The 13017-nt window shown below is 41.6% G+C and overlaps 1 protein-coding gene across 8 annotated transcripts in view; it reads left to right on the top strand.

Annotated features, from left to right (window-relative positions):
• The window catches only part of epb41l3a (erythrocyte membrane protein band 4.1-like 3a), a 68258-nt gene that overhangs the window by 22816 nt on the left and 32425 nt on the right, over positions 1 to 13017 (top strand). For all 8 annotated transcript variants that reach the window (XM_029253727.1, XM_029253725.1, XM_029253726.1 and 5 more), the window contains exons 2-3: positions 8743 to 8885; positions 9637 to 9825. In XM_029253727.1, the coding sequence (XP_029109560.1) occupies positions 8743 to 8885; positions 9637 to 9825 (332 nt within the window). The remainder of the gene's footprint in view (positions 1 to 8742; positions 8886 to 9636; positions 9826 to 13017) is intronic.

Genomic DNA, 13017 nt, shown 5'->3' with positions numbered 1-13017 from the left:
AGGTGCTGTACGAGAGGACATGGGTTTGATCCCCGTTCAGTCTGTGTGAAGTTCGTATGTTCTGCCTGTGTCTGCGTGGGTTTCCTCTAGGTGCTCTGGTTTCCTCCCACAGTCCAAACGCATGGTGTTCAGGTTCATCCACAGTGTGTGAGTGTTCCACTAATGTATGTAGTGTAAGTCACCTAGTTGAATAAGGTGTGTGTGGGCTGATAACACTACATAGAGTTCATTGGAAATCACTTTAGAGAAAAGTGTCTGCTAAGTAAATACATATGACTTTGAATATGACATTAATTTTTTGTATTCCATAAACTCCATGACACTATTAGTACAAAAATGGCAGTTTCTCTACCAGCCCTGCTTCTAAATTGTTCAAAGGAAGGAAACTTAAGAATTTCACAGAAACCTTCAAGTGGTCCTTATTCAAAAAGGCATTAAGACTAAATGAATACAATTGGGACCAGTGTGAATTTGCAGTGCTGCACTTGTGACTGTTAGGCCAGTTTACAAGGCAGGAAAAATGAAGTGGAGCTGCAGTCACAGGTATGTGTATTGTGGTGGTCAGTGCTGGGCTGTGCTGTTTAATATCCTTTTGGCAAGGCCCCTCACATGCTGTCAAAGCTAAAGTGTTTTCTCAGTCCTGCAGGCGCGGGGATCCAGATGCAGGCCCCTGGTATCCATGGCTACATTTTGTGGAGAGACTGGTTATGTTGGAGTCCAGTGGTCTGGGGCTTTGCATGTCTTTTAAATCCTTGCCTGAAGTAGTGGGAGATGAAGGAAATTGTTATTATTTTTAACATTTATTTAGCTGGTGCCTTAGTCTGAGGTGATTTACAGTGTTATTTCATCAAATGTGTGCTTATTTATTTACCCATTAATATGAGAATTTTTCCTGGACCAGCTGTAAGTTTTTGTGTCTTGCTCAGTGGTACTACAGCAAGACTGGGGATCTGGGCAGGGATCTTGAGGTTACAGTGTGATGGCCCAGTTCTACCTGCTGCCCCATATAGTTAATGTTTTTAAAATTGTAACCATAAGATATTGTAACCTGTCTCTATATCTGCCTATTTGTATCTTGTTGTGTGTGTACTGTTGTGACCCAGTTCTATTGTTGTTAAACAAAAACACTATACAGTAATTATTTCAGAATCTAGTCATTTTTGTATTTACTTTTTTAGCATTGTAACCACATTATAATTAGTGATGTGATGATGGATGTTCTTCCAAAAATGTTTGTTTGAAGCAGAAAATTCAGGAATGTTTGTTTGTCATAAGCACAAGTACCGTGTACACAGTACTATGAAATTCTTCTTTGAGTGCTTCTTCAGACTGTGAACAAAAAAAAAAACAATAGATAGTACTGCACAAAAACAAAACAATAAATAAACAACGTCTGACTTCACTTTTAAGCAGTCATATTGGGATTTTTGTTGAGCCAATGCACGTATCCTTCAATTTAATGAACTAAACAGTTCGGGAAAACACTATGCATACTTGATTTTAATAATTATAAAATATAACTTTAATAATGTGCTCCCAGCCTCTTTGAAACTCCAAGTCTTCTTACTCAGATGTTACTGAAACACTGCAAAAGCATCTACATAATACAACATCCCGTCTTAACTGTGCTGTCAGCCGTCTCAGGACAGCAGCAGCTACTGACATCACCTCCTGATATTATTAAGGGGTGCTGGCATAGTGGTTAGAGCTGCATTTGGAGCCAATGGTTGTTGGTGTGAGTCTCACCGACTCTTTAGAACCCTTAAACATGGTACTTTCCCTAAATTGCTCCACTACGTTTATCTAGCTGTATAAGTGGGTCAATAGTTATAGGTAACTTGACATAGTGTCTTTAGATATGTCTGCTGAATGAATAACTGTAAACAACACACCCAGTACAATGACAGACACTGTTTTGGAATTTCCTACACTACCCGTAATGCAACACTCTCACGTTCATAACGCACCAGCAGATGGAGGGAGGTACATGCAGACATGTAAATCACTTCATGATTATCAAACACTTAATGAGGTAATTAATGGGTATATTTTGGAAACCAGTTGCGTTTTCCTTATATCCAGCGGACGGCAAGAAACAGTGCTAACAGCAGCACGTTAAAACACTTCCACTTACTGATGTAATGTATGACTTCTAAGTGTTTTTTTTTGGGCAGGCTTCTGATGAATTTTGTTACTCTTTTGGGTAAATCAGAAATTGGGTTTAAAATCCCTAGCACTATTATATAGAAATTTTGGAGGAAGAGTTTGTAATTGAGGGATGGCTGTTTTGCCTTTCTCTTTTCTTTATATACACCTTGCATTTCTCACTAGCTTTAATGCACTTTTTTTAAAACTTCCCTTCAGAATCTTGCTTTTAAGCCTTCCTTGGATCGTATTGATCATGTCTGCAAGAAGAGACAAATCAAAGTGCTTGTTTGTCCTGGGCCTATTGTGGTTTGGCATTTTGTGTGTTTGTTTACATCCACCAGTCCCCCCCCCATCACTGCACAGGGCTCTTTCCTCCCAAAGGCTCAGGCCCATTGGTACAGCTGAAGTGGTGTCCCTTCTGTCCAGCCCCTCCCCCATAGAGAGTTGTCTGCACATGTCCATTAAGGTGCCCCAGTGCATCAGGGCTCATTTGCAGCCACAAACTCTAACTAGAGGTCTTACCCTAATGGATACCTCCCCCCCCTTTGTGATGTCTTTGTGCCCCCTCTTCAGCTTATTGGCAGGGTTGGGCAGCTAAGCACTAATTGTCCCTTGGGTGCTCTTCTGAGAGCAATTATGTGATGGGGGCCTGCTCCTGTATATGACCACCCTGAGTGGATGGCAGTGAGGAAACACTGGGGGTTCTATGTGTGACAGCTGCCTACCCTCCAGCAGTACGCATGTCCAGCCCTGACCCCCTCCCCCCCATTGCAGGCCTGCACAGATTGCTTGCCGATCCCCTACTGTGTAACCTAGTAAGCCTGGGGAGCTGTCTTACCAGCTGTGGCACTATCAGGAAACAGTGGGGCAGATGGCCTCCACCCCCAGCCCAGTCCATACAGTCAGGATTCATAGTCAGACTCAGTGATGAACTTTGTCTCAAAACAGCAGAAAATCAGCTAATATAGTTGAGCAGTGGGCTCATCTAACAACATTTGAATTCAAACAAAGCATCTAGAATTAACACATTTTCCATATGCTTTCCACCCAGTTTGGGCCACACCAGTTTCCTTTCTGTACTCTTAATTGTGTGCTCATCGTTTTGCGGTGCAGCTAACTCCATCACCTTGAATGGTATTGAGGGAAATACATGTCTTGTAAAAAAAAAAAAAAAAATTATTATTATTTTGTTTTGCTCTTGGTGACCAGGGATTCTGTTTCATTAGTCAACATGAGGGTCTAAGATTAAGGTGTGGACTCCATCTTTGAGTAAAGAGGTGTTATTGATTGTATGTATAGAGGTTACTTTGCCATTTTGCCTGACATCTTTTAGAGTAAGTTAGTTTATGTGAATGTCTGCAGTTTTAGAATATAAGCTGGCAGAATGTTAAGTCTAGAGTCTCTGCTAATTACTGTATAGACTAAATGGATTATATTCTGGTTTAGAAAATAAAATATTTTAGTATTTGTTTTGAATTTTAGTAAATCGTTTACAGGGGGGCGCAGTGGCGCAGTGGGTTGGACCGGGTCCTGCTCTCCGGTGGATCAGCCCGGGATCAGCAAGCAATCTGTGCAGGCCTGCAATGGGGGGGAGGGGGTCAGGGCTGGACATGCGTACTGCTGGAGGGTAGGCAGCTGTCACACATAGAACCCCTAGTGTTTCCTCACTGCCATCCACTCAGGGTGGTCATATACAGGAGCAGGCCCCCATCACATAATTGCTCACACACACACACACACACACACACACACACACACACACACACACACACACACACACACACACACACACACAGTTTCTGAACCGCTTGTCCCATACGGGGTCGCGGGGAACCGGAGCCTCACCCGGCAACACAGGGCTCAAGGCCGGAGGGGGAGGGGACACACCCAGGACGGGACGCCAGTCTGTCGCAAGGCACCCCAAGCGGGACTCGAACCCCAGACCCACCGGAGAGCAGGACCCAGTCCAACCCACTGCACCCCCTTAATAATATAATAGTAGTATTTTAATGTTTTATTTTAAGTTTATATTGCTATAAATCAAAATTTGTGTAGTGCCTGATTTAACATTCTAATGAACGTTATTATAAGATGTCTCTGAAAGATATTCACCATACTCCTGTATGCAACACCGTTCAGTAAAATTACTTATTTCAATTAAAAAGGATCCCATCAATGTTAACTTGCTGTTAGATTTAATGACGATTCCAAATGTAGATTGCTTTTAAGTGAAAAGGAAAAGGTTATTGATTTCGGGAGTCAACTGAAGTTTTTATCAAACCAAAAGAAATGTTCTTCCTCTTTCACGGGTTTTCAAAAAGTCATCGTGTTTTACTCTTTATCTCATGCAGCACCTTTAAATACAGTTTTCCTCCCTAATATGTTTATTTGTTCCTTTTCCAAAACAGACTTCTATGGTGTCTGCAATGGACTCTTGACTGTTGTTCATTATGGGCTTTATCAGGGGCTGCTATGGTAACCATGTTCAGTTGTGCGTTACAGGGGGGTCTGGTCAACTGTAAGTGCATAAAGCCCCAGTTTACCTAGGAATCGTCTCAAGGTGTATTGCTTTTTTCAGTTACCATTCTCTCTCCTCGTTTGGAGAAAACGGCAAAAGGACAAGGGGCTTCAGTAAATTGCCGTTTACTTTTGGGCCCATGAACACCGTGTTGAACAAGCAAACCAAAAATGAGCCGTCAGTCTAGCCAGCTGCTGTTGAAACCACATGTGAACTTCAGCATGTTCATAGACAGCCTTTTTGCATGGGTTGCTAGGCAACGCCACTTGTGTCATGCTGTTTTTTGTGGGTTTTTTTTTTTTTTCCCTCCCCTTCATTCGTTATGGTGTTTGCACCATCCTTGTCCCAACTATCTGCCTTCTGTGTCACACACTGCTGTTCTTTCCCCGGTGGCATCCTTATTGCTGCTCCACTTGTTTCCTTATTTCATCTGAGAGCTGTGGATGTCTCGCCTTTTTTTGCACCAGACCTACGCGGGCTACATCTTGCCGAGCTACGAGATGTTGTTGTCTTTAGTTGGGATCTTAAGGTCAGTGATTTGCGTGTCTGAAGGGACTTTGCTGCAGCATTATTGAAGATATAAAACAACATCACTTGCTCTTGCAGGATTTGTTTGTTTGGATTGATGTTTCTGAGTAGCACCATCACCTTCATCCACCTGGCAGAGACTGTCCGTTGGAAAGGCCATTCTCTTTACCTTAATATTGACAATATTGTTTTTAGTATGGAATGTGCCCCATCTGCATTCATATGTTTTTGCCTTGTTTTGCTTTGCTGCTGTTTCGCCCCTTTTGCTGTCAGGTCTGCAGGATGTGTCATGGATCTCTGTATCTGCATGATTGGTGATCTCCTGAACGAGATGTTCTCTTTGGGGAAGAACCGCTGTGTTGTTATATAATACAAAAAAATGACAAATTTAAGATCCCTGCTGTTGGGACACTGACTGACATGTTCTTAGAGTTTCTCAGCTGCTGTTCTCAGAATGACCAAGGGACTTTGTTCATATGCTCAATTTGCTCCACAGCATGTCTGCTGCTGTGCATCCCGTTGGACAGACTGCAATCCAAAGTTGGAGAATCATGGTGATAAAGGGCATCATATACCACCCAGCTCTTCTGCAGTACTTAAATGATCTGTTAGACTACGGAATTAACGAAAAAGAGACACATTTTGTGTCGTACTCTTTCAGTTCTTGTACTATTCAAACACTGCGGGGCTGGTAAATTTTCACAAGTATGCAAGCACACGGCCTTATGACGTCATTAGTGTTTATCTTTTTTTACATTACTAAAGTGCCATTTCTGTAAAAATGAGCTATGTTGCGAGGACAAAGATGCTCTTCTTTATTTTAATCCATTATTACTGTCTATATACCGATTTAATCTGTGCCATGTTTTAAAATGATTACAGTTATTGTGCGTTGAATCGGTAAACATTTTGTTTAAAAGTTACTGTATTTGCCACATTGTTTGCCAGAAAATGATGAAAATGAAACCCAGAAACATTCCTGATTTGGATGGGCCATTTTGTCTGTTATCTTTGTCAAAGCAATTATATAGCATCATAAAGCTCCACCTAATGTCTTTGTCAAAAACCAGGATTATGAATGTCATTGCTGACATTTTCATTCACTACAGATAATACAGATCATTTTTGCTGTTCTGGCAGCTGCTGCCAAACCTCTTCCCTTGTGATTTTAACACAGATCCTTCCCTGCCAGGCATAAAAAGAGAAATTAAATGCTTATTTGTCCTAGGAAAGGGTGAATGACTGTGGTCCTGCAGTGCTTAAGTTCTTCTCTTTGTCTCATAGTTAATCACTTAATTAGATTAATAATTTCTTGGATTCAGTGTGCACAACTTTTGTCTTTTGCCATGTACAGCTGCATAAAGCCTCATGTAAATCCTTCGGCAGATGAAGATTGTTAAATAATTAGATCCATTAGAAGCAGCCACATTCCTTTTGCTCCACAATGCTTTATTTTTTTTGCTTGTTTCGTATCCACCAGATTCTATCATGACAGTTTTAGTATATTTTGAAATATTTGTTCTTTTTGTATCTAGAATTTTGCTTAATTCTTAGCTGAAATTGCATTTTTGCCCCTGGGGATGATTTTGTTTTATTAGGCTTTGGTGAGCTAATTGGTGATTCTTCTTGATCTCCATTATGTGATGTGAGCTGAAAAGGCAGAGGAAGCACGGATATGTTGTGTTGCGTGTCTCCTCTGAGCTGGCCCTGTGACGTCAGTTATTTATGATTGGATTAAACACGGAGTAGCTCCTACAAGATCAGGCAGTTCGGCTCTTTTCTACAAAAGCGGTGCCCTCAGGGTCCACAGACAAGCCTCGGTCTATTTTGTAGGGAGGATAATTTTTTTTTCTTTTTTTTTTTAGTCCCTGACATCCGTCACCGAAGGATTAGACTCTGGTGTAAATAGAGTATTTGTAAGGAATCCATCCAGTCATGTTTCTGCAGTCCAAGTCTCAGTTACTTGGTTTCCTTCACATAGGACCTATGACAATTGGAGGGGATTTGGTATTAACTGTGGTATCAACACTGTGCATTTCAGTCGCTGCCAACCCAATCCCTGCACCTCCATAAACTGGAGCCCCTGCTTTGGATCTGTACACCTCCACTGTAAACATGGCCCTAAAAATAGAGACGGGGGGGGAGCAGCGGCGGTCGCCCTGCCCCACAAACGCTCTAGTCTTCATTGCGTGCCTCTCCATGTGCTGCAGTGCCAGGGGCCACATCTTTCAAAACACATTCCTGCTTCTCCTCCAAATGTATGATGGGATTCCACTTGCATTGCCACAGTGCACAGGGTGACTGAAATTACACAGCAGCTCCCATAACTGTCAGGGCAGGCGTTTCTCACAAAGGCTTCACAGGCCTCTCTTCACCTCATCAGTTTCCTTCGTGTGGCTCTGGTCCACTGACCTGGCACGTTTCCTCAGAAGCCTGTGATGGATATTGTAAGTGTGCTTTACTACTGTCTTTTCTGTGTGCTGGATGGAACAGCTCTGCTTTTTTTGCCTGCCTACTTAGTCAGCAGAGGAGCAAACCCTTTCAGAACCTCCCACTTGTGAGAAATCCAGAACTTCTCCCTGACTTTGGGGAAACTCTTGTTGTTCTTGGGGTCTTTGCCAGTATAATAGGTGTGTTTCGGGTCTCCCCTAGAACACCTCTACACGGCATGTGGTGACTTCCACCACAGCATGGATTATGGGTGATGATGGTGGGCAGCAACAGGACTTGCCCCTCAGTCTTTCAGATGATGTCACCCTGGAGAGCCTGGAATGCTCTAATGATGTAATATGACATTTTGCTCAAAGGCCAGTAAACTTGAGGTAGAATATGAAGACATGATACATGTCTGTCTCTGGTCACTTCTCCTTGGTATATGCATTGAGAATATGTCAGTAACTTCTGATTCAGTCCATGCTCATTGTGACATCCGTGTGAAGGATTTTATGTACATCAGTGGATCTTAGCACTTGACCTAAAATCTCGAAGATGGGAAAAGGGCAATTTTTATAGTTATGGTTGGAAGATATATTGAGGCGGTCTCATCACTGATGTAAGTAATTAGATTGGATACTGCTGTCATTTTTGTGATATTAGTGAATAAGTTGCAAATAAAATCTTAAGTATTCGCAAGAAAACAGTTGCTTTAATGGAATACACATTTTTAGTGAAATGAACTTTAAGTTATTAATGACTACATAATGGTCATGAAGTTCACATCATGAGTGAGAGCGCCACAGTCGTAGCTTTAGCAAAGCGATCTGTTGCTCAGGCTGTTGACAGTTATTTTTCTGTATTAATGGATGAGTATTCATCTGAAATCTGCTGGCTTTTTAGATACTATTGGATGTTTTGCTTAATGCATACATGGAGTGTTTATTTCTGTAATTTACATGCTGTGTATATGGATAAAAGGTGTGAGCTGGTAGGATTGAGGTGCTCTGGATAGAGGTCGAGCTGTTGCGTGCTGATGGGTGGGCCGTCCCTGCTCTTCATGTGGGTTCTCTGTGCACCTCCCACAGCGTGATCTGCCATGACGACCGAATCAGGCTCTGATTCAGAGCCAAAGCAGGAGCAGCGTGACCAGGCCCCACCTACCCAGCCAGCTCCGCCCCTCCAGGGCTCCCAGCCATTCGACGGGGAGCAGTTTCCAGCAGCCGCCGGTCACAGCACACCCGCAAAAAAGGACCAGGTAAGAGAGCTGTATGTGAATTCCCTGCATCGCAGAACCCTCCAACTTGCTTTCTATATTATTTTCTGAAATCTACAGTTATGCAGTAGGAATTATGCATGCATCGTGCATTGCTCACACACTGACAAATACATTTTGTTTACTGTTGCAGAAACCAAACATCTGTAAAAATTCCCCCACTTGAAACTTACTAAAAATGAAATATTTGCAGGAATTGGATAGCTGGTCACAACAGCGGGCATTCTGAGGTCTTTTATGGGCTAATAGCCAGAAGAAAAAAACAAAAGAAACAGTGGCACAATTTTTGCCATGACACCTTTGTTGTTACAGAGCAAGCTACATCAATAAGTGGTTTGCTGTTGTGCACATCTTTCCCCGTTCCTATGTGTATCCACGTTACGTGTTTGATTATGCCGGCTGTGGTATAGCAGCATGCTCATCTCAGACAATCTTATTAAAATCATGGCAGAATGGAGACTGAATGTGGTCAGTTCCTAAGAAATGTGCATGCCAAAGACAGGTTAATCTTTATTGTAAAGCTGCTTCCCAGTGCTCTTGCTTCTTTTGCTGCTCAGTATGTCTAAATTGTGAAGTAGGGATTCTATGGAGCTATTAAATTAATAAAGATATAGTTGTTTTGCATGCAAGTGAAAAAATACCTTGTATATGGTACAGAAATGTGAGTGTAACGCTTTGCTCTGTAGAACAGTACCTAATGCGTGTATTAATATTGATGTGTTTTTATTTGTAGAGCGAACAAAGAGAGGCAGAAGGAACCCCAGCCTCCAAGCTTGACTACCAGATAGACGACGACAAGACATCTCAAAGATCCTCATCCAGCAAGCTGTCCAAGTCTCCCTTGAAGACCCCCAAGAAGTCCAAAAACATGCAGTGCAAAGTCACCCTTCTGGATGGGTCTGACTACACCTGTGTGGTGGAGGTGAGCAGGAACAGGGTTTGAGGGTTCAGGCAGTCAATATAGATGTTCTAGGCCAAGTGGAAACCTCTGTGTTGTTCTTCCGACCTAGTGGGGGAAGAAATTATTAGTGATTGCTTTTTCATATATCTTAAACCAAGTTTACAGAATCTCTTGAGCTTTGGCTCATTTAAGTTGAAAATCATATCAGAGATATGGAAGTATTTAAAATCTATTTTACATTTACAGCTGGTAGTGCAGTGATTCTTCATATGTATGTTATAGACAGCTGGTAGCGTAGTGGTTAGAGCTGCTACCTTTAGACCCAAAGGTTGCAGGTTTGAATCCCACCTCCAGCTATAGTACCCTTGAGCAAGGTACTTACCCTAAATTGCTCCAGTAAAATTACCAAGCGCTGTATAAATGGGTAAATAACTGTAAGTAGCTTAACATTGTATGTTGCTTTTAGAGAAAAGGATCAGCTAAATGAATAAATCTAATATAAAGTATTTTCCACACTAGTGACTAATGGATACCAGCCACGGCTGAGCTCCTACCCAGATGGATAACAGCCAATATTCCATTACTGCTATGTCAGTTTTTTATATTAAAATTCATAATGCAGTTTGATTATGAATAGACAGTTTTACTGGTAAGCTGTGTGACCCAAAAGAATCAATGCAGGTCCTTCTGAGTAGAGAATTAATGTCAGAGATTGTATCATTTCGGGCTTCTTATTCTGTGGGTACCTTTGCCATGTAGCACCGTGAAGGTAAACTGCATTTTAACTTATGTTTCGAGGTGTGTGACAGGAGTCTAAAATCTGATTGAGGCAACTTGTTCCAGTACATTTATATAAAGTGTTGTCTAATCTTGCCTGATTAGGTTACATGGAGAGACTGATAAAATCCTTTTACCGATCTAGCAAGCATTTGTTTGGACAGGGTTTGATCTCTGAAGACACATTTCAACGTCCTGTTTGTCTCGCGCCTTGCATATGTACACCATGTCTTTTAGTCTGTGTTACGTTCATTTGATTAAATTGCAGTGCCGAAAACTTTTTTAAAAAAAGAAAAAAACTATTTTGAAATAGTCCTTTTACTATTTTCTCATGTAGGAATTGAGGTCGATGATCACAACAGTTCTGGTTTAGATTAAGTGGAAAGGAATCTGAGCGCTTGGGACAGCAGACAGTCATCTGTACTGAATGAAGACACACTAGCTGAAGGAGTCAACAGCACGTTAAAAAAATGCATTCTGATGAACTGCAGCAGACAGACATCAGAATTTATATTTTTTACATGCTGTTGACTCCTTGGCTTTGTCTGTGTCTTCATTCAGCAGGGCTAGTTTTGGGGCATGGAGAAAAAAAATCATGTTGCAAACTAGGTTTTTCTTTTTTCTTTCCCTCCATATGAGGTTAAGGACACCTCTTGACACCTGGATGGTGAAATGTGTAGATGCAAGAGCAGTGTAAAGGATCTTGCTCCACAGTATGAAAAGTGCTAGTATTTCTGAATGTTGACATCTGTTATGATTAGAAATGCAGCACTGAGGCTTTGAATGTGGGAAATACAGCCTTCAAGGGAGGATGGTAAACTTAATGCTCATGCCTGAAAGGGATGTTTTACTGATGCTCAGTCTTTTTTTCCTTGATTTAACGGTCACTCCATGAGAGAATTTCCATTCTGAAAGCAGGAACATAATTGCACAGGTATTAGCTGAGAACTACTGTTTTGTTCTCTTTTGAAAAAAGTGCTGTAAGAAAAATTTTAGAAAAGGTTGCACGTCATGTGACCTTTGAATTTCACCTGATTGCTATACAATCTGTTTCTTTTTCTGACCTATTCAGAGTGATTTCATCAGCATCTTACATGCATCTGGGTTCAGAAGATGTTTTCAGAAAGAAAACCTTGCCATAATGTTTGAAAGAGACTGTTATATGATTTCAAATAAAAATGTCATTTTAAAAATATCTATTTCAGAATTTTTGGATTGAAGTGTTAATTTGGTCCTTGGAGAAAATAGTAGTGGGTTATTCAAATGCATTGCTGTAATCTGTGTCTTAAAAATATTCACGTTTGATAACTGGCTTTTACATTAAAATCTGATTTGACTCTAGATATTTTAGCAGCTTCTTTTGAGGTCAGAGCAGTAAAGCCCTTTGTGAATGTCACTGTGAATCCACATTCTGGATTTTTGGTTTTAATTATACCAATTTTGAAATCACAGCTCAGATTGTATTTATAGAAAACAAAAACAAAGATTTTTTTTCTCAGACCAAGAATGCAATCCAAGTGCCAGTTGGCTTTCTAAATCCCTTCAGTAAATGGCAAAATGCAGGCAGGGCACTTGAGGCTGTTGAGGAGACAAAGGGGGGGGGACGACAAATAATTCAGTAGTCACGCCATACAGGCTGAGCTGAGCACAGCAAATGAGTGTCGCAGAGCAATTTTAATGGCATTTATCATAGCTTTCTGCGTCTTTACCAAGACAGACAGGGGCCAGGAGATCTCTTAGTGAATGCTGGTGTGTATTTTGCAAAGTTTTTCTGTCCTGAAGCTAAAGCGCATGCTAGCCAGTAGTTCTCTCTGTTACGAAGTCAAAATATAGATATACAGTAGATGCCCTCCTGCTCTATTGTGGATTTGTGTGCAGCTTTCAAAGTGATTTAGGTTGTAGTTGCCAAATTAGGGGTTCTTGGCTCCTCCTCATCTGTAGCACTTATAGTCTGATCACTGTCAGCGAAGCAGAGCACATCAACAAACAGGATTCCTCTGGCCCCACCCCCTGGATTACTACCCGTAAGCAGAAAATGTCCCGGCAAATTTTTTCTGGTCCCCAGAATTTTTCTGCTTGGTTGACCGAGAGGAAAGGGAAAGTAATGTGCCAAGGACTCTAAAGCAATCTACTTAAAGTGGTTTTAGCTCTGCTTTGGATTTGGGAAGATTAGTATTAGCATCAAATTGAAAGCTCAACAAACAGTTGTTGTCCTGGAAAATGCAGTGAGTGATGTCATGGGCTTATCATGCATGCTGGATGGCGTGGGGGTGGGGGTCGAGCCTTTTGCCGATGCACAACTGGCATGAAAAGGTGTCGTGCAGCACCGGAGGAAAAGGTCTGCTTCGTCAGCATGAACGCTGCACTTCTGGCACACAGACCACGTCCATAACATTTTTCCAGGCAGCTATATAGCCATGTTTCTGTTCATTGTTC

The sequence above is a fragment of the Scleropages formosus genome, chromosome 7 (assembly GCF_900964775.1).
Source record: "Scleropages formosus chromosome 7, fSclFor1.1, whole genome shotgun sequence".
NCBI lineage: Eukaryota > Metazoa > Chordata > Actinopteri > Osteoglossiformes > Osteoglossidae > Scleropages > Scleropages formosus.
Note: the sequence above shows the minus strand (reverse complement) of the source record. Positions and strands in the feature narration are given on the sequence as shown.